The sequence below is a fragment of the Rattus norvegicus genome, chromosome 15 (genome assembly GCF_021556685.1).
Source record: "Rattus norvegicus strain SHRSP/BbbUtx chromosome 15, alternate assembly SHRSP_T2T, whole genome shotgun sequence".
NCBI lineage: Eukaryota > Metazoa > Chordata > Mammalia > Rodentia > Muridae > Rattus > Rattus norvegicus.
The window spans coordinates 32,667,942-32,688,500 of NC_141548.1; the positions used below are offsets into that span (position 1 = coordinate 32,667,942).

The window sequence follows — 20,559 nt, forward strand, 5'->3', positions numbered from 1 at the left end:
CCTTCTTTCCCCTCCTCCTGGCAGGCCACCAACAGTGAGTAGTACCCCTTCAGCCATTCCCAGCCAGTTGCCACTAGGAAGGGCGGTGTTGGCTTTGATCACCAGGGGTTGTCCAAGGGAGGGGCTAGGAAAGCATGGGACTGCGGAGACTCAAACACAGGCTTCCTCTCGAGAAGGGCGGAGCTTATAAGGACCGTCCTGGGGAAGTACTGGACTGAAAGAGGGTGGGACAATAGGAAAGAGGGTACCCAGAGGTGGGGTTCCATGAGGTTAGACTTTGAGGAGGGGACCGAGTAGGATCGGACAGTAGTAAGGATAGGAAGAAGGAAAGCCTGGCGGGATGGAAGGGAGAAGGTGGAGCGGGACTGCCTTCCCTTCTGGACAGACTAGAGGAAGGCGGAGCCCGCCTGAGCCGGGCTAAGGGCGGCCAGAGTTATACCCCGATAAGTTGGGGTTTCCCCGCTGGGGACTGGAACAGAACCAACATTGTGAAAATAAAGATAGGCAAGTTTTGGGCAAAATTAACCCCTCGCGTGGGAGGTGGGTCCCTCCGGAAGGGGCGGGATAATCAAGGGAAAGCGAAGAAGAGAGACTGACTCGGAGGAAAAAGGTTCTGTCGCATTATGGGAGGAGCCGGGACCCCGGTTTCCTTATTGGCGGCGACCTGGCCGCTCTTCCTGATCATAGCTTTTCCGTCACTCTGAACCCGCCTTTTCCTCCAAAGTGGTCCACAGTCCCGCCCTCTCTGCCAGGACTTCCTGTTCCCGGTAACCCTGGCCGTGGCTGGGTTTGTAGCGGGGCGGTGGCTTGAGTGACCCCGGGCTGTTGTGGCGCTGCGCGCACCTGCGCCCGCCCCTTGAGGACAGCGAAGCTGAGCCTGTCTCCGGTCTCAGGATGCCAGGAGACGAGGAGCGAGCCTTCCTAGCGGCCCGCGAGGAGCTGGCGAGCGCCCTGAGGTGGGATTCTGCGCAGGTATTTCCCCTGGAGCAGCTCACGCCGCTTCTGGCCACCTCTCTGCCACTCTCCTCCCGCTACCGGCAGCTGGATGCCGGACGCCTGGTCCGCTGCAACGCTCATGGGGAGGTGAGGCCAAGCCCGCCCGGCGCGCCATGGAAGGGGACCTAGGCTCAGAGGCCAGGTGGGCTAGGCTCACAACTCTGCTTTTCTGAATGTTCCCAGCCTCGAAACTACCTCAACACTCTATCCACGGCCCTGAACATCCTGGAAAAGTATGGTCGAAACCTCCTCAGCCCACAGCGGCCCCGGTATTGGCGCTCAGTGAAGTTTAATAACCCTGTCTTTCGCAGCACGGTGGATGCTGTGCAGGTGAAACCCTTGGGCCTTATCGGAGAAGGGGATTAGACCTATGCTTGGGGTTGACCAGAAGGGCTTGAGGGCACGCTGAGTGGGGGACCAGCTCTATTGCCTAGGAGATCTGTTAGATGGTGACCCGATCCTGAATGTGTGCCAGGGTGGCCGGGATGTGCTACGGTTGTATGGCTATACCGAGGAGCGCCCAGATGGATTGAGTTTCCCCGGAGGGCAGGAGGAACCAGATGAATACCAGGTTGCCATAGTCACACTAGAAGTACTACTGCTTCGCACGGAGCTCAATTTGCTGTTGCAGGTGAGATGGCCTTGTGATCCTAAGGTCTTAAGCGCCATACTGGGAGCGCCACCTAATGCAAGCCACTTTGAATCCCCCCATGCTGGGGAATTCTGTTGCTGCAGCAGTTTGGAAGGAAGCTTCTGCTACACTTTCTCCCTCTGGAATGTTAGGGGATGGGGCTTACGAGGAGAACTTGGTTCAAGGTGGGAATTCTTTGAATCTTCTTTGCAGAATACTCATCCAAGACAGAACGCACTGGACCAGCTACTAAGAGACAGCGTTGAAGATGACGTAAGGATGGCAGAAAGGGTGTTGTTAAACCAAGGGAACCGAGTTTATGGGGTTCTGTGCCCCCCAACTTGCACATTCTCTGCTTTCCTTCTCAGATGCTGCAGCTTTCAGAGTTTCACCCCCTTTTGAGAGAGATTGTTCCTGGCCCCCTCCCCTCTGCCCCAGGTATTATATGGTCCTTTGTGGGAGAAAATATTAGACTGAGTTGATGCAGATTTAGGATTTCCTTTTGTTCTCTTGTATTTGTTTTTTTTTATTAATTAATTTATTATATATGAGTACAGTGTGGCTGTCTTCAGGCACACCAGAAGAGAGCATCAGATCCCATTACAGATGGTTGTGAGCCACCATGTGGTTGCTGGGAATTGAACTCAGGACCTCCGGTGGAGCAGCCAGTGCTCTTAACCACTGAGCCATCTCTCCAGCCCTTTCATTTGTCTTTTATTTCAAGAGATTAAAGCCCCGCCTCCTGCCCACCACCATGGATCCAGATGTTGTAAAGAATAGTTTTGTGACTTGCCCTAACCCATAACAGATTTAAGTGTAACTTGGTCTTTTCTTTTTTTTAATATTATTTTTAGTTGTGGGAAGTGGGCGGGTGGATATGTGCGTGTAGGCACAGGTGCCCATGGAAGCCAGAAGCAACCGATTCCCCCAGGGCTGGGGTTACAGACTGTATGAACTGCCCAACAGGAGTACCGGGAATGACACTGCAAGAGCGGTGCTTGATCTTAACCACTGAGCCGTCTCTCCAGCTGAGCAATCTGTTTAAGAAGGGGTTGGAGAGATGGCTCAGTGGTTCAGAGCCCCTCTGGCTCTTACACAGGACTTAAGTTCAAGTCCCAGCATCCACTTGGTAGTTCACAGCCATTCCTAACTCCAGTTTTAAGGATCTGGCCCTTGTTTGAATGCTATGACACATATGCTACACAAAAAATTTAAAAGTAAAGAGAGAGAGAGAGAGAGAGAGAGAGAGAGAGAGAGGCCAGACCTGGTAGGTAGCTCACACCTTTAGTCATAGTACTGGAGAGGCAGAGGCAGGTGGATCTCTGTGAGTTTGAGGCCACAGTGAGTTGCAGACCAGGCCAGAGCTACCTGGTGGTGAGGCGGGAATAAAGGTGATGCTTCTCTTTCTGTGTCTGACTTGTTTTGCTCAATATGGTATCCTCCAGTTTCATCCATTATCCTTTACATAACAAGGTTTTTTTTTCCTTGTAACTAGTACCTCAGCATGTCTGTGATTAGAAAAGTTACTTATGGGTTGGGGATTTAGCTCAGTGGTAGAGTGCTTGCCTAGCAAGCGCAAGGCCCTGGGTTCGGTCCCCAGCTCCGAAAAAAAGAAAAGAAAAAAAAAAAGAAAGAAAAGTTACTTATGTGTGTAAACATCTCCACTCACCTGTTGATAGGCACACAAGGACTCCATGTCTTGGCTGGAGTGGTATGCCTGTTAAGTTTTACTCTTTTGATGTCTTTTTTTCCAGGCCATACTCCTGGTCCCTGCTTTCTCTGTGGTTCTGCCCCAGGCACACTGCACTGTCCAGCCTGTAACCAAGCTTCATGCCCAGCTTGTGACCTTTTGTTCCATGGGCATCCGTCCCGTGCGCATCACCTTCGCCACACCCTACCCGGGGCCCACCAGACCACCAACCTAAGCTCTAGGTGAGAGGCTTCTTCCTCTTCTTGGTAAGAGGGAAATTAAGAGGAAAATGGAAGATTACTTGAGTATCTCTTATAGGCCAGGTTCTCTATTAAAGAGTGTTTTATAGAAAACAGCCCTCAAGGAGATTCTAGACGTAAACACTCAGTCACAACGAGACAGATTGTTATACTCAGGGAGACAGTGGATGGCTACAGTCTCAGCTGAAAGATCACTGCAGTCAGTATTTTAAACATCTAGCACGATGTTAGGAGATCGCTTCCTGGAAGAAGTTGTCTATAATCCATCATTTAAATATTAAATCATATATGGGGATGAGAGTGGATGCAGATAGAACAGCAGTCACAGAGGCCAGGGTCGTATGTATAACCCAGGTGATAGGAAAGGCTGGGGTGAGGGAACTCGGGTACTAACTTCTACCTTCTTCAGCCACGTCTGCTTTTCTATTACAGTTTACCTGCCTCGTCCCAACCACGGCCCCACTCCTCCTCCCTGGCCATGGGAGATAGCTCTCTCTCTTCCCCTGACCCTGCAAATGCTTGTCTGCCCTGGCACTGTCCTACCTGTGCCACATTAAACGAGCCTTGGGCAGTGTTCTGTGCAGCCTGTAGTCAGCCCAAAGGCTGTAAGGTGCGGGGAAGAGAGAGTTCCCAAGGAACTGGGGTCCTAGAGCCCGAGCCTGCACGGGATCAGTGGGCCTGCCAGAGCTGTACCTTTGAGAATGAGGCAGCAGCCGTGCTCTGTGCCATCTGTGAGCGACCTCGGCTGGCCCAGCCTCCCAGCTTGGTGGTGGATTCCCATGACGCTGGTGTTTACCAACAGCCCCTTAAGGTAACCCACTCCTGGCCTTCCCCGCTCCTCATTGGCTCCTGTTAACCTCAAAATTATTTTCTAAATTTGCATTCTGTCTTCTTTGAGTTTCCCCCCAGTATTTCTCTGTGTCACTGTCATGAACCTCTGTCACACAGTCAACAGGGTAATTCTCTCTACCTCTCCAGCAGGAGGATACTTTGCTCTCCGCTGCCCAGTCTCAGGTGTGGCACTGTGACCATTGTACCTTCTGCAATTCAGGCCCTGTCTGGGTGTGTGCCATGTGTAACCGGACTCGCAGCCCCATCCCTGCACAGCCCTATCCCAGCTCCTTGGAGAAGGGACTCTCACAGCCAGGGTCCTCACAACACCTCAGCTCCTCCCTGCCTGCTTCCTGTGGAGATCCAGAGAAACAGCGCCAAGATAAGATGCGGAAGGAAAGTCTCCAGCTAGTGAACATGATCCAGGTGAGGACGGGGCCTGGGGTGAGATGGGGCTGAGCTGAGGGCAAGGAAGATGCCGCAGATTGTTAACCGCCATTCTGTTATCAGAATGTTAGCTGTAGCTGCTTCACTGTTGAAAGCCTGCCCAAGGGCAGTTAGCATGCTGCACCCCGGTCACATGATCAACGTTGCTTAGCTGAACCACTCCTGGTCAGGCAGAGGGTGAGCCCCCTTCCTGATGTGCCTCTGCCATTGTCCGGATGCAACCGTTCTTTAGGAAGGGGAAGCTGCAGGTGCCAGTCCAGAAGAGATCTTCTCGGCTCTACAATACTCGGGCACTGAGGTGCCCCTGCAGTGGTTGCGTTCAGAGCTGTCCTACGTCTTGGAGATGGTGGCTGAGCTAGCTGGACAACGGGATCCAGAGCTCGGTGCCTTTTCCTGTCAGGAAGCCCGGAAAGCCTGGCTTGATCGTCATGGCAACCTTGATGAAGCTGTAGAGGAGTGTGTGAGGGCCAGGAGGAGGAAGGTACCATTGTGTTGTGGGGGTGGCATGGGTGGAGAGTACCAGAGCCTCTCTGGCTTGCTTTACGTTTTTCTCACCGCTCTGAAATGCAGGTGCAGGAGCTCCAGTCCCTGGGCTTTGAGCCTAAAGAAGGGTCGCTGCAGGCATTGTTCCAGCATGGGGGTGATGTGGCCCGGGCCCTAACTGAGTTACAGCGACAGCGCCTGGAGCCTTTCCACCAGCGCCTCTGGGGCAGAGACCCCGAACCCACTCCCTGCTGGGATGGCCTGGATAGACAGGTGCTGAGAGTGGGCAGGGCCTACCATCCCACTTAAAGGAATAAGGGAAAATTGGAGGGAGAAGGTCCTGGGAGTCTGACAGCCATTGTGTCTCCTCCTGACTCACACTGCAGAGCCTGGTCAGACGCCTTCTGGCGGTATACACACTCCCCAGCTGGGGTCGAGCAGAGTTGGCGTTAGCGCTGCTGCAGGAGACACCCAGGAACTATGAGTTGTTGGACGTGGTGGAGGCCGTGAGGCACAGTCAGGACCGGGCCTTTCTGCGCCGACTGCTTGCCCAGGAATGTGCTGTGTGCGGGTGGGCCCTTCCCCGAAACCGGGTAAGCCTCTTCCTAGCTTGTGCACCTTCCTGGAGAGCACCCACCTCATCCTGGGTGGCCTTGTCTTCTACTCTTGTCCCTACATTCCCGAAGCCTTCTGATGAGGAACAGGAACACCCCATTTAGGAAATGTTGAATCTTCACACGTTGTATTAGCCAGCTCACGAAGAGAAAAGGTTTACTTCAGCGTGCTGTTTTTGAGGTTTTAGTTGGTTTTGCTGTTTGGGCCTTTGTTGGTGCATCAGGTAGGATGTGTCAGCTCAGAGCCAGGAAGAAAGGAAGATAAGGGGTGCCGAGGCACTCTCAGGGCATGTCCTAGTGACCAAAGACCTCGGCCCCCTCCCAAGCACCCCACTTTTGCCAGCTGTGTGCCTCACAGCTTTAAGCCTTGCTCGCAGGAGGCAGAGAGGCAAGCAGATCTCTTGTGAGTTTGAGGCCATTCTGTTCTACGTGGAGAGTTCTAGACTACTCAGAGCTACCTAATAAGATTCTGCCAATCAAAAAAAGCTAAAAGATGATCTGTAGCAAACGTGCAATAATATGAAAGACTCAGACACTAAGCTTGCTGCTCCCCTCTGCTCACAAACCCTCTGCTCTCGGCGCCTGCTGTCTGTATGTGCATAGGGTTAATTCGAAGTGGATCTCAAGCATCACATGGTTTTATCTATAAGTATTTTAGCATGTATTGCCAAAAAGGGAAATGTTATTTGAAAAATATAACCACAGCAACCACACCAATAGAGAGTAGCAACTTCTTAATTTTTTTTTTTTATTGCATGTTTGTGCATTGGTTTGTGTCACATGTATATGGGTGCCCATGGGGGTCAAAAAGATTTCAAATCTCTTGGAACTGAAATCACAGCTGTTTGGTAGGAGGTGATTTTGGATGAACTGATCCTCCTGCCTCCGTGTACCCAGGGCTAGGATTACAGGCATGTGCCGTCACATGGCAACGCACTGGGGGTTAAATGCCTTCGTGCACAATTTATACCCGGCATAGTAATCTTGGATGTCACAATATCTAGGCGATAGAAATAGGTCTTTATTATATTCCGGGCTCCACTTAATCTAGGTCAAAGGTGACAGTTCTTCAGGTAAATACATCCTCTCTCAGTCAGACTGCATGTGGTTTCGGGGTTTTGGTTTGGATAGTGTGTGTGTGTGTGTGTGTGTGTGTGTGTGTGTGTGTGTGTGTGTACAAACATATAGCACATACACATAATTGCCTTTCGCTTTTGGGTAAACGTAAATGCCTTTAAAGACACACGTTGCCTCTCTTTAGATCTCACCATTGCTGGCTGCCGTCCATCCAGCTGTCTGTAGACCCATCTTACCTGCCTGGGGCCTCTAAGTGCTTGAGTGTGCTATTCTTCCCCACTTAGCTAGACCTTGGCTTTTCAGTGTATCCCTGAACCATGTGGTTGTTGTGTATCTTGTAGATTACTGACCCTTCCCGGGGCTGACAGCAGATCTCCCTTTCCCCCTCTCCCCCTCCCACTGTAGATGCAGGCCCTGATCTCCTGCGAGTGCACCATATGCCCTGAGTGTTTCCGCCAGCATTTCACCATTGCCCTGAAGGAGAAGCACATCACAGACATGGTGTGCCCTGCCTGTGGCCGCCCTGACCTCACCGATGATGCGCAGTTACTCAGTTACTTCTCCACCCTTGACATCCAGGTAGTACAGCCACTATGGCTTAAGTGGGCTGGGCTGTGAACCAGCTCCCACCCATCTACCACCTCTGCATCTTGTCCCCAGCTCAGAGAGAGCCTAGAGCCGGATGCATATGCTCTGTTTCATAAGAAGCTAACCGAGGCTGTGCTCATGCGAGACCCCAAGTTCTTGTGGTGTGCCCAGGTAAGCCTGGCAAACGAATCAACCGTTGAGGGCAGGGATGTTACCTGGTCAGGTCTGTCTTGAATAGCTTTTTTGTCCTTGTACTAACAGTGTTCCTTCGGCTTCATATATGAACGAGAACAGCTGGAGGCGACATGTCCCCAGTGTCACCAGACCTTCTGTGTGCGCTGCAAGCGCCAGGTGAGTTACACTTGCCCTCTCAGAAGTATTGACTAAGCTGTTGCCAGGTACTGTCTTAGTCTCAAGGAGTACATGGGCAGACAAAGCGGTCATGCTCTCTAAGCATCGAGAGCTGACTGGAGATCTAGAGAGATGACACAGTCAGTAAAGTGCTAGATGCAGTCACGAGGACCTGAGTGTAGTCCCCAGAACAACCACTTTACACAAATAAACAAACTGGGTCAGAGCTGGAGAGAGGGTCGGGAATTAAGAGGCTGCTCTTCTGGAAGACCTGGGTTCAGTTCCCAGCATGCACATGGCATCTCACGTCTGGGTTTAACTCCAGTTCCAGGGGATCTCACATCCTCTTCTGGTCTTGGGCACGATCATGTGTTTGGTGAACAGACATGCAGGCAAAACACCCATACACATTAAATAGATGAGGTTTTGAAAGCTGGGTTAGAGCCAGTGAGCTAACTCAAGGAGTATGGGTAGAGGTTTTATCACCAGACCTGACACCCTGAGTTCTTTTCCCAGGACTCACATAGTAAAAGGAGAGAAGTGGCTTCTACTAGGTGTCTGGTTATTGCTTTTGGTTTTTGTCTGTCCTGGAACTTTGTAGACCAGGCTGGCCTTGAACTCTGAGATCTACCTGCCTCTGCCTCCCACGTGCTAGGATTGAAAGCATGCACCACCACTACCTGGATAAAATTAATTAATTTTTAAAATAAAGAGTTAATCTGGGTAGTGATGGCACATGCCTTTAGTCCTAGTACTTGGGAGGCAGAGGCAGGAGGATCTCTATGAGTTCCAGGACAGCTTGTTCTACAGAATGAGTTCTAGGACAGCCAGGGCTACACAGAGAAACCCTGTCTTAAGCCCTTTCCCCCACGCCCCCACAAAAAAAAGAAAAGAAAAGTTTAAAGCCAACTGTGGTGGAATCCACTTGTAATTCCACCACTGAGGGGTTAACAGGTGAATCCACTGGATCTGCTGGCCAGTCACCATAGCCTGTTTCTGTTCCAGGCCAGTGAGATATCCGGTCCCAAAAAGAGGTGATCCAAGGCATTATACCCTGGCCTCTGCACACACGCATACACAGGGGCACTCGTACACAGACACATAAACACACACACACACACACACACACACACACACACAGAGAGAGAGAGAGAGAGAGAGAGAGAGAGAGAGAGAGAGAGAGAAAATGAGAATGCAAAACTTCCTAGGTGGGGAGTCAGGCTCGGAGAAAAACATGGAGGAAGAGAGGAGCGTGCATACAGGCAAAAGTTCTGTCAAGGAGTTAGTAGAAGCTGACCTGAGAGAAGCTAGATCCCTGAGGCACATGGTTGGAGCCAGCTGCCACAGACGGCAGGCAGACCTTGAGGCCAGTATTGGCTTTCATTTTGACACTATCCTTTGTCTTCCAAAAGGTTGGCCTGATACCAGGACCCTTGGGTCTGTGTCACAGAACAGAATGACACCTGTGGCCCTACTCCCAGACCTCAGGGTCAGCATGCTAGTAGCAGTCGGAAGCTCCCTGATACCTACTTTGAAAGTGGAGAGTGGGGTGGAGTGAGCAGGCCGTACTGGAAGGAGCATTCCACAGTTACCTGGAGTGAGGTGTAGCAGTAGGCACAGAGAGGTTAGGCTTGGAAGGGAACAACCAAGGTTTGTGGGTGACTGCAGTAGTGTGGGGACATGAAGAAAGAGTGGCCCTCAGTTTTAGGATCTAAGTGGATGGTGGGCAACAGTGACGTGAACAAGCTGGGCCCACTGGGTGTGAGTAGTTTCGACAGGGCATGGGGCAGAGCTTCCATCACAGCCCCCTTCCCTCCTGGCAGTGGGAGGAGCAGCACAGAGGGCGGAGCTGTGAGGATTTCCAGAACTGGAAACGCACCAATGACCCAGAGTACCAGGCTCAAGGCCTGGCCATGTACCTTCAGGAAAACGGCATAGGTAAGCCTCTGCTCATAGTCGGAGGGCGTGGGTGTTGGGGTGCTGCCCTCACCCTGAGCTGCTGCCCTTCCAGACTGCCCCAAATGCAAGTTCTCATACGCACTGGCCCGAGGAGGCTGCATGCACTTCCACTGCACACAGTGTCGCCACCAGTTCTGCAGCGGCTGCTACAATGCCTTTTACGCCAAGAATGTGAGTTCAGAGAGCAAGGGAAGGAGGGAGGTGTGGGAGGCTGCCGTGGGGCTTGAGGGGCGGGGGCCAGGGAATGGAGAGAGAGGTCAGTAGGATAGAAAGCATCTCTGTCCTCCTCCCCACTTTGCTTGCTCCAGAGTTGTTCTTTCTCCCTCTCCTCTCTTGCCCACACCCCCTTGCACCGGGGTTCTTGAGAGTCCAGGACCCCAACAGTTTCCAACTTCCTTCTCCTATCTGGGTTTTTACCAGAAATGTCCAGACCCTAACTGCAAGGTGAAAAAGTCCCTGCATGGTCACCACCCTCGAGATTGCCTCTTCTACCTACGGGATTGGCCTGCTGCCCGGCTCCAGAAACTTTTGCAGGTCAGAGGTGGCCAGCCTGGCTGGGTGTGTAGATTGCTGGGTGACAGGGCACAGGATGGGCAAGAGTGGGAGAGACCGAATGCTGGGAAATGGGACAGTGGCTGGATCGAGGGAAACAATGCCCTGTCTCTATTTCTCCCCAGGACAATAATGTCATGTTTAACACAGAGCCTCCTGCCGGCACACGGGCAGTCCCTGGAGGTAAGTGTTAGACAAACCTCTAAAGTGGGGATGGTGGACTGGGCCCCCATGGTAACGGGTAAAGATGTCGGGGAGGCTTGGGTCTGGAGTCATTTGTCGGCCCTTTTGTGTGGTCGTTAACCTCTCCTCCGTGCTTGTTTCTTCTCGTGAAATGAGAATATCCACCTAACGGCTGAGCTGTGCTGCAGGACGTGACATTAAAACGCTCGACCCTTAAATGTCTGTGCACGCTCTCTAATAGTTAAGATTCATTAATTAACTCTGAGTATTAATGATGCCTGCCAGTCGTTTTAGGTTTTAGGCTACAGTTTTAGGTTCTGTGCTGGTAACAAAAGATGCTGAGTAAGGTTCTAACCCACCCTGCTCACCTTCTAGGCAGAGGTGAGATCTCCAGAGAATAAGCTGGCTGTGCAGGAGCTAAATAGCAACCAGGAGACCAGTTTTAAGAGCATGTGATGGGCCAGCCAAAACTACATAAACAGACAGACAGACACGCACACGCACACACACACACATGCATGCAGGCGCATAGACAGACAGGTGCACGCATGCACGTGATTATGGACCATAAGCCACTTTGGTAGAAAGTAGAGCCTCGGGATCTTCACCCCATTTCTCAGTCACTGTGCTGCTCTAACCGGCTCCCAAGTGCTCCTGTAACTGCTCCTGCTCCAGCAGGATCTCCTGGGCTCAGAGCCCTCACCCAACATGCACTCCTTCCTTCCCTTCTTCCTCTTAGGTGGCTGCCGAGTGATGGAACAGAAGGAGGTTCCCAGTGGGTTCAGGGATGAAGCTTGTGGCAAGGAAACTCCGCCTGGCTATGCCGGCCTGTGTCAGTGAGTGCCTACCAGTGCATGGAGCATGGTGTTGGGATGAGGGCTAGGCTGCCCAGGCAGTAAGGTGGGGTCTCTGGGGCCAGCTGGTCCTTCACAAAGTAGGAGGGAGGAAGGGACGGGTCCCTGGCCTATCCCATGGGCGGGTAGTGGCAGGCAGCATTGAGTACAGCAGGCAGGGGAGCTAATAATAGTCTCCCTCATATAAGAATCCCAGTGTGTCCAGGACAGCCAAGGCCGTTTACTCAGAGAAACACTGTCCCAAAACAGCAAACTCCCAGTGTGGGCTGGTGAGACAACTCTGTCTGTTGGTAAAGGTACTTGGGGCCAGGCATGAGACCAGAGTTCTGTCCCCCAACCCCACGTAGTGAACGGAGAAAACCACCTCAAGTTGTCCTCCTGCTTGCATATGCTCGCCCTGACCTGAGTGCGAGTAGATGCATACAGCATAGCACAGTAAGAGAGAACAAGGTGTTAGGCTCACGCGGTTAATATTAAGCAGGAGAATAAATACCTCATCTCCCCAGGGCACACTACAAAGAGTATCTTGTGAGCCTCATCAATGCCCACTCGCTGGACCCAGCGACCCTGTATGAAGTGGAGGAACTGGAGACAGCCACTGCACGCTACCTACATTTAACGCCCCAACCCATGGATGGAGAGGATCTTCCTGCTTACCAGGCCCGGTTGTTACAGGTAGCACTGTCACCCCCCGGCTTTTCCTCTGCCCTTCCAAAAGTCACCTGTGACAGCCTGTTTCTCCACTGCAGGTTTCCAATATCATTATCCTCTGTCTTTTGCAGAAGCTGAGAGAAGAGGTGCCCTTGGGACAGAGTATTGCTCGCAGAAGAAAGTAGCTGAGAGCCGGGTCCTAATGGACCTTCCTGAACCCAGCCTTCAGCAGCAGTTCCAGCACCAATAAAGAGGCATCTTATGGCCTAGGCTTCTTGGTGGTCCTTCTTCCTGGCCTCACCATCTAGGGGCATTAGGGGAAGGGAGGGGGTAGAAGAACAGAATCTTGTGAGATGGGCCCCCTCAGCCTACTGTCCAATCACCCCAGGACCCCTGGCCAGGAAGAAACGAAGCACCACAGATGAACAACAGACTCTCCACATCTAACCACCTGGCGTGGGTTCAACCTCTTTAAACTCCGTGTACCTCGGCCGCTCAGTGAGATCACCTAACGTGTACCAAGCAGACCCTGTGGGGAGCACACATCAGTCTCCGGGTCAGATCTGGAGACTGCCTTCCTGGGAAGCAGACACGGGGAGTGGTTCTGGGAGGAAGGAGGAGTCTGACCGGAGCCACGGGCCCAGGGCGGCTCTGTCGCCGAAAGCTTCGGATGCTGCTTCCCTCTGGTGGTGATCGCTTGCCCTGCAGCTCAGACCACGTGATTTCTAGGAACTGCACCTCCCTGGAGGAGAACTGAAACTTAGGGTGGGGACTGTAGAAAGGGGAGGAGAGATCAGAAACAGCCTAGAACAAGCAGAGCCTGGTACATCCTCGGTCGCTCAGGTAAGAGCAGTTCTGCAGGGGGACCAACTGGAAGCACTGAGAGGGGGCTGGTGAGGGCTCCCCAGGGCCCTGGGCTACAGGGAGAGTCAGGCTGGTGAATCTGAAAATAGGTTTGGCCTGAGTGAGAAACTGATACTGGGCCTGTGGGCAGGGCAGGAGGGGGAGGGACTGCTGCCAACTAGACTGTTGAGGAAGGCCCTTTGTGGGCCTCAGTTAACCTTTGTTTTTCTTGCCTCTGGCCCTGCCCACTTCTGCTTCAGCTCCACCCTTGCCCCCAGCTGCCCCACCTACCCCACTAGCAACAGGGGAATGGTAGTGAGATGGTTGGTCGGCTGGGGAGATAGATGCCTTAACTGCCAATGTCCACTCTGCAGATGCCTGGGATCTAAACAGTCTGATACAAGGAACAGGTCATTGAGGGGATTCTCCCAAGTAACACATCTGAAACACTTCGACTTACTAAGACCAATGTCCGTGGTTCCCTTTCAGGTGTGATAACTTGGAATTTTAGAAAGAAATTTTAAGAATTAGTTTCTACCTCGGAGAATGCTGCTAGAGAGAAAAGAACATGGAAGGGTCTTCAGGGAAGGGCCTTTGCATGAAGTTGGCCCTGGTGGTCAGAGGTTAGCAGGAGTTTCCCAAGTTGTTGGCTCTCCCTGGGCATGGTGTCACTTATCCCTGATCCCAGCATTTCAGAAGCAGGTAGGTCTCTGAGTTTAAGTCCAGCTTGGTGTGTATAGTGAGTCCCAGGCCAATCAGGATAACATAGTGAAATCCTGTCTCGAAATTAAAAATAGTTCTTATAGATCCTGTCTCTTCTTCCTAGGATGGCCACAGGCAAAGCACGCTGTACCCGAAAGCTCCGGAACTGGATAGTGGAACAGGTGGAAAGTGGGCAGTTCCCAGGGGTGTGCTGGGACGACGCAGCCAAGACCATGTTCCGGATTCCCTGGAAGCACGCAGGCAAGCAAGACTTCCGAGAAGACCAGGATGCTGCCATATTCAAGGTGAGAGTTCCTGAAGCCACGGTCCCAAGGATGGTGCCTGCAATGGTGTGTCCCTCCCGAAGCACTTTTGTGTGTGTTGGGGTTTGGATAAAGGCAATACTAGGAAGTAGAACCAACGATGTCATTCGGAGAGCCGCGGTCGAAAACTGCTAAGGACTTCAAGTCAGCGAGAAAACAGACTACAAAGCCAGTATAGGCTTCTCTGCTTTCAACTCCTGTATGGTTGCTCAGGGCACATGCTTGTGCAATCAGCCGTTTGGAGGGACATCTGGAGTCTGCAATACGTTCCTTTCTTCATTTCCTCTCTGACTAGGCCTGGGCACTGTTTAAGGAAAAGCACAAAGACGGGGACATAGGAAACCCTGCTGTCTGGAAGACTCGCCTACGCTGTGCCCTCAACAAGAGTTCCGAATTTGAGGAGGTTCCCGAGAGAGGCCGGATGGATGTTGCAGAACCCTACAAAGTATATCGAATACTGCCAGCAGGAACCCTCCCCAGTGAGTGCTCTCTTGCCAGCCGCTCCCGGACGGGCAAATTGACAAGAATAGAGATAAGAACCCTCTGTGGACTGACAGCCCTTCCTGGACTCTCTTCCTGCCCAGCTTTTTGCTGCTTCAGATACTTTTCTCCCTCCGTCTTTTAGAAGACCTAACTCTCTTCTACCTGCAACATTTATTTCCACAGCCCAACCAAGAAACCAGAAATCGCCATTCAAGCGAAGTATCAGTTCTGTGTCACCTGAGAGGGGAGAGTGTAAGGTAAGGAAGGGCACCACTCAGACACTTACTTAGACACTTACTTATCCCTGCCTTCAAGGCGCCCTTGACAGTGTGAGTGTGGGGGAACGGGAGTAGGGAGGAGATCAAAGAGCGGGATAGGATAATCAGCAGGAGGGTGTGCGAGCGAGAGATGTTCTGTCTGTAGGAAAATGGGATTGTAAGCCACTCAGACAGCGGCAGCAATGTCTGTGGTGGTGGCAGCAACGGTGGCGGCAGCAGTGACAGCTGTGGCAGCACCAGCAGCTCTGAGCTAGAGGAAGGTACGGCACCGTCTCCCCTACCTCTGTGTCTCTGTTGCACATTTCCTCTCAGTCTCTTCAGTGCCACCCTCAATGATCAGTACCTATGCTTCCTGTCCAGGAGCTGGCACAACTGAAGCCACCGTTCAAGAGGACCCAGTGTTCATGGAGAATCCGCTTCCTCCGAACTCAGGTGTGTGGCCCTTCCCTGTTCCCTTCCTCTCGGGTCTGCTTCCTCAGACTTTGCCTGTGTTGTCTACCCTAGAAGAACCCCACTCGTACCAATTGAACACTCCGTGTAGCCGACCATACTTTATATAGCTTTTTCGCCCTCAGAAAACAGCTTAAGTACTCTGTTCTTCCAACAGCCACATTGAAACATTTATTTCTTTTATCATCCAGAAAAGTCCAGGCTGTGAGGTTTTCTTGTACACACTGCAGCCATGAGCATTAAGTTCTAATGGGCATGACTCCCAAGTGATGGGGGAAGAGAGGAAAGCATCAATGTGGAGAAGGAAGGCACCTTTCTTTTCTCTTCTTCCTTTTTTTTTTTTAGATTTATTCATTTATTATATATAAGTACACTATAGCTGTCTTCAGGTATTCCAGAAGAGGGCATCGGATCTCTTTACAGATGGTTGTGAGCCACCATGTGGTTGCTGGGAATTGAACTCATGACCTCTGGAAGAGCAGTCGGGTGCTCTAAACCGCTGAGCCATCTCTCCAGCCCTCTTCTTCCTTTTTTTAAAGACAGCCTCATGACGGCAGACTGACAGCACTGTAGCTAAAGATGACCTTGAATTCCTGGTCTTCCTGGGATTACAGATGTGCTAGCATGCTGGGTCCTAAGGGTTTATGCTGATTGAACCTTGCCTGGGCTTTAAGCATGGTAGGCAACCACTGAGCCACATTATCAGATGAAAGGAACCTTCCCTAACCTTTAGTTAGGAAAGGAGGAGCTGTCTCAGCCCTGCTCTCTCTCCCAGTGCTTTCTTGGATTCCTGCTCTGGACCTCAGTTTTCCCATTAGCAAAACGAGCTTCCCTTTTCTAAAGCCTTGTTACTTGGGCTGCCTTGGGGGAGAGGGCCTCCCAGCAGCCTTCAGGGCTCCTCCTGAACCTTTCTGTCCCCAGACTACTCGCTGCTGCTCACCTTCATCTATGGCGGGCGCGTGGTGCATGAGATCCAGGTGCACAGCCTAGACTGTCGGCTTGTGGCTGAGCCCTCAGACCCGGAGAGCAGCATGGTGCAGCAGGTGGTGTTTCCCAGACCTGACCCACTGGAGCCCACCCAGAGCCTGCTGAATCAGCTCGAGAGAGGCATCCTGGTGGCCAGCAATTCCAGAGGCCTCTTTGTTCAGCGCCTCTGCCCCATCCCCATCTCCTGGAACGCACCCGAGGCCCCACCTGGGCCTGGGCCTCATCTGCTGCCCAGCAATAAGTGTGTGGAGCTCTTCAGTACCACATACTTCTGTAGAGGTAAGGGTGTCCCGGCTCGACCTCCCCTTCCTCGTTATCCTGTGCGCCCGGTGGGTTTCCCCACCACCCTCCCCAGCAGCTCATCCTCACTGCGTGGGACCCCTGCGTTGTGTGATACACATGTTCTGTAGCCATATTGTTCCACTCTGCAGACTTCCCCTAGCCAAGGCCACGGTAGATGAGGGTCAGCTGGAGTTGAGCTCTTAAGTGATACGTCTTGGGGAAGCAGCGTGGTTAAGTGAATTTGTACAGTTTAGTTTGCGTGGATTTTTAAGCCCTGTGACTCCTCAGACATTGGCAAACACAGCTCTGTGGAAGAGCCAAGACACCTTACCCACACTTGCCCCTCTCTCCCATCTCTCTGCCATATTGTAAGCATCTTCTAGGACTGTTCCTTCTCCCGTCCACTCTCGAGATTCCAGTCACAGCCTCTAAATGTGCGAGGAGGAGTGGAGAGAGGAACATTGAGGACAGAGTGCTGTCCTAGTATTGGGAGAGCAGGCAAGCAACCAAGGGGTTGGTAGGCAGGGCTGCTGCTTCTGAGGACTTCGAGCCTCTCAGCAGGAGCATCTGCTCCTGTGAACTGCAGGAAGGGGCTGCCTCTTCCTGCAGCAGCAGGGAGAACAGCTTAGTTCCTCGCAGCACCAAACCACAGTTTCTGCTGTGCCCTGGGTGCCGGAGTTACCCCATCCCAGTTTTCTCTGCGTTTGGCTCCCCAGGCAGTGTCACTTCACTCATGGCCCTCTATCTTTTTTGTTTTTGCTTTTGTGGCAAGTCCTCATACCACTCTGGGTGTCCTGGAACTCACTAAGTAGATCAGGCTGCCTCAAATGTGGTGACTCTGCCAACCTCAGCCTGACCAGCGTGCCTGGCCGCACACCACCATGCCTGACCTACTGCCATGCCTTGCCTTCTTCCTTCCAATCCTTGACCCTTTTTCTTTCAGATTTGGCCCAGTACTTCCAGGGCCAGGGACCTCTACCCAAGTACCAAGCAACACTGCATTTCTGGGACAGGAGTCCTAGCTCTAGCCATACCCAAGAGAATCTTATCACGGTGCGGGTAAGTTCAGCCCCGGGATGGAGCTCTGTGATGATTTGTCTCAGATAACTCCCTGAGGGAAGGGGCTGCAGGGTGGTGGCTGTCCCTACAGTGCTCACTGAGGCCGCTCCTCACTTCCTCCTGCACAGATGGAGCAGGCCTTTGCCCGAAATTTACTAGAGAAGATTCCAGAAGAGGAGAAAGCTGCCTTGTTCCTGGTACAGCACACAGAGCACCAACCTGCCACTCTCGCACTCTGATCCTCGGGTCCCCGTTGAAATAGACTTGTTCTCCACACCGTTGGTCTGCCTGCTTTCGTGATGATTCTTATCACTGTGGGCTTTCCAATGTGGCCAAGAGAAAGTGCAAGGATAACTTTTATCTTCAAAAACTATTCTGAGAGCCAGACTCGTTGGTGGATATTCATAATCTCAGCACTGGATTATGAGTTCAAGGACAACCTGGGGGAGACTTCTATTTCCTTTTTCTAAAGCTATATCTTCTTTCATTTCTAAGAAACTGGAAAGTTCCAAAGGGTGTGATCTCAGAGGAAATTTTGCTATCCTCCCAATCCCTAACTCTAAACCTAAGCTGTATGTATGTGTGTATGTATATATATAAATATATATTTCCCCCCTCAGTTCTCACTAGAATAAAATAAAATTTAGCTGGGTGAGGTAGTACACACTCGGCACATAGGAGTGTATGTGCAGAGGCAGGAAGATTGTGAGTTCAAATTCAAGGCCAGCCTTGGTGATACTGTCTGTCTCCAAACAGTAAATAAAAGCTTACTAAGAGAGAGAGATCAGGATCTGATTCGTTAGGAGAGGGTGGCAGGGGTTAAGATGGAGACCAAGGTACCCAGTATCTGGGTTCTCTGTCACATGGTGTTTCTGGGCCTAGCCAGAGTGCCATAGTCTCTAACCCATGGTGATTTCTCCTGCCCTAGCCTCCTGAGTGTTGGGGTTCTGGGTGTACACCACTATGCCTGGCCGTACCCCCATGTCTCCCTCCCTTTACTCTTTTTTCCAGTTGACCTTCCCGCCCCCCTTTTTTTTTCAGACTTGACCTGGTACTTCGAGGGTAAGGGGCCCCCACCCAAGTTACAGGCAACTGAGATTGGATTGGGGTCAACCTCTAAGACAGGCACTGTTGCCTACAGGCAGACAGCACTATAGCCACAAGGCGGTTTGAATGAGATTAGCCTCCATAGGCTCATATGTGAATTCTTGGTCCTCAGTGGACCCACCTGGGAAAGGTCAGGAGGTGTGGCGTTGGATGAGGTGTGTCAGTCACTAGCCATGGGCTTTGAGGTTTCCCTGCTAGCACACTCTCTGTGTCTCGTGCTTGTAAATCAGATGTAAGCTCTCAACCCCAGTACCATTCCTGGCTGCCTGCCTGCTGCTGTGTTCACTGCCGTTTTGGTCACGGACTCTAAGCCTTTAGAAATGTGAGCCCCAAATTAAACTTTGTCATTCCTAAGTTGCCTTGGTCATGGTATCTACTATAGCATTAAAAGGTAACTGAGGGAGCCGCCAACTTCATGTGGGACATTGTGGCTGCACAGTGTTTTGCTAGGGCTTCAGGAATGTGCCTGAATAGGGATGGTCCCCGGACTAGAAGTCTAGACCAGGAGGAGACACTGGAACTGTGGTCCAAACTTCCAGGACATAAGAGGGAAGGAAGCTTGAGGGAAGAGTTGCAGTGTCTGCTGTGTCTTCCTGTGTCTGCTGCTGCAGACATTGTGGGGACATGCTCGTCCTTGGTAACACTCAGTGTGACTGGCGGGCACTTCTAAACTGGATTCCTCTCTACTGAGCCCCACAAAAGGCAATCTGACCTAGGCCAGGCATGGTGGTTCGTGCCTATAATCACAGTACTTGGGAAGTGGAGGTAGGGGATCAGAATCAGGAGTCTGAGGGCTATCTGGGCTACCTGGGATCCTGACTCATTTGTTTGTTTGAGACAGAGCCTCACGGTGTAGCAGTGTCAGGCCCTGTCAGTCCTGGAACTCAGAATCTGCCTGCCTCTGACACCAGGCCAGCTTGACCCTGTCTTGGATAGCCATGTTTTGGTACTCTGTTCACTGAAATTTGAGTGCCTACTTGAGTTTTGGTTGGTTGGTTGGTTTGGTTTTTTTGACAGGGTTTCTCTGTGTAACTTTGGCTATCCTGGAACTTGGGTTTGTAGATGAGGCTAGCCCTCCAAGTAGCAGAGATCTTGTCTTTGCCTCCAGAGTGCTGGGATTAAAGGCATTTGCCATCCTCCAGTGCTTATTGGCTGACACTCCTCTATTATTCCATTTAACTTTGTCACCAAATGGGGAAGCTTTTCCTTCACAAAGCCTCTTTTTTTTTTTTTTTTCTTTTCTTTTTTGTTTTTTGGAGCTGGGGACCGAACCCAGGGCCTTGCGCTTACTAGGCAAGTGCTCTACCACTGAGCCAAATCCCCAACCCCACAAAGCCTCTTTAACACCTACATCGTGACTTCCACCAGATTACTTCCACTGTCACCTGACTGCCACCACCTTCAGCAGAAAACCACGTTTACTTTTCTCCTTGTCACCATAGCAGTCAGTCTGGGGCTGGAAAAGTGGCTCAGTGGTTAAGAGCCCTGTCTAAAAAACTTAAAGCATTCCTTTCTTTAATTTTGTAATTCTTTCTGTGGAATAGCTTGGGATGTCAGTTCTGTTCTAAGGAGCAGACTGATGACTGAGCAAAGAAATGTAATTTGGATTATAAAATTCTTGCTTTAATAAAAATTCCTTAAACAGTTAAAAAAAAAAAAAGAAAGAAAGAAGAAAAGAGAAGAAAAGAAAAAGAGCCCTGTCTGTTCTTCCAGAGGTCCTGAGTTCAATTCCCAGCAACCTCATGCTTGCTCACAACCATCTATACTGGGATCTGATGCCCTCTTCTGGTGTGTAGGTCCATATGCAGATAGAGCATTCACACATAAAATAAATAAATCTAAAACAAAATTGTCAGCCTGGAGCACTGAGGGTGAAGA

At 51.4% G+C, this 20,559-nt stretch overlaps 2 protein-coding genes across 16 annotated transcripts; both read left to right on the plus strand.

The window, feature by feature from the left end:
- Positions 1-12,439, plus strand: Rnf31 (ring finger protein 31). Of its 7 annotated transcripts, XM_087586309.1 has the most exons (23): positions 180-504; positions 725-767; positions 894-1,083; positions 1,180-1,326; positions 1,472-1,627; positions 1,841-1,900; positions 1,996-2,065; positions 3,382-3,559; positions 4,010-4,388; positions 4,556-4,834; positions 5,088-5,336; positions 5,426-5,611; positions 5,725-5,931; positions 7,435-7,608; positions 7,690-7,788; positions 7,879-7,968; positions 9,792-9,906; positions 9,980-10,098; positions 10,348-10,461; positions 10,605-10,662; positions 11,402-11,498; positions 12,023-12,191; positions 12,299-12,436. In XM_087586309.1, the coding sequence occupies exons 3-23, from the start codon at positions 895-897 to the stop codon at positions 12,350-12,352; spliced, it is 3,189 nt and encodes a 1,062-aa protein (XP_087442435.1). In that variant the 5' UTR covers positions 180-504; positions 725-767; position 894; the 3' UTR covers positions 12,353-12,436. The 7 variants fall into 7 exon arrangements, with proteins under 7 accessions (XP_087442433.1, XP_087442437.1, XP_087442435.1 ...); XM_087586307.1 differs by lacking the exons at positions 180-504; positions 725-767 and adding an exon at positions 1-34; XM_087586311.1 differs by lacking the exons at positions 180-504; positions 725-767 and adding an exon at positions 5-34 and having other exon boundaries at positions 4,559-4,834.
- Positions 12,440-12,943: 504 nt separating this feature from the next.
- On the plus strand, positions 12,944-19,035 carry Irf9 (interferon regulatory factor 9). Of its 9 annotated transcripts, none has more exons than XM_087585657.1 (10): positions 12,944-13,060; positions 13,385-13,499; positions 13,837-14,017; positions 14,331-14,514; positions 14,702-14,775; positions 14,942-15,056; positions 15,157-15,228; positions 16,168-16,512; positions 17,459-17,574; positions 17,703-19,035. In XM_087585657.1, the coding sequence occupies exons 3-10, from the start codon at positions 13,838-13,840 to the stop codon at positions 17,811-17,813; spliced, it is 1,197 nt and encodes a 398-aa protein (XP_087441783.1). In that variant the 5' UTR covers positions 12,944-13,060; positions 13,385-13,499; position 13,837; the 3' UTR covers positions 17,814-19,035.
- The last annotated feature ends 1,524 nt before the right edge of the window (positions 19,036-20,559 follow it).

What these genes read in the sequence shown, in the direction of transcription:
- Irf9 (XM_087585655.1), top strand. Translation starts at nt 13,557, where the DNA reads ATGCTGCTAGAGAGAAAAGAACATGGAAGGGTCTTCAGGGAAGGGCCT. An exon ending in AGGATGCTGCCATATTCAAG is followed by an intron (nt 14,018 to 14,330) that starts GTGAGAGTTCCT and finishes CTCTCTGACTAG; the next exon opens with GCCTGGGCACTGTTTAAGGA. An exon ending in CTGAGAGGGGAGAGTGTAAG is followed by an intron (nt 14,776 to 14,941) that starts GTAAGGAAGGGC and finishes TTCTGTCTGTAG; the next exon opens with GAAAATGGGATTGTAAGCCA.
- Rnf31 (XM_087586307.1), top strand. Translation starts at nt 895, where the DNA reads ATGCCAGGAGACGAGGAGCGAGCCTTCCTAGCGGCCCGCGAGGAGCTG. An exon ending in CCCCCTCCCCTCTGCCCCAG is followed by an intron (nt 2,066 to 3,381) that starts GTATTATATGGT and finishes CTTTTTTTCCAG; the next exon opens with GCCATACTCCTGGTCCCTGC. An exon ending in GGCTATGCCGGCCTGTGTCA is followed by an intron (nt 11,499 to 12,022) that starts GTGAGTGCCTAC and finishes TCATCTCCCCAG; the next exon opens with GGCACACTACAAAGAGTATC.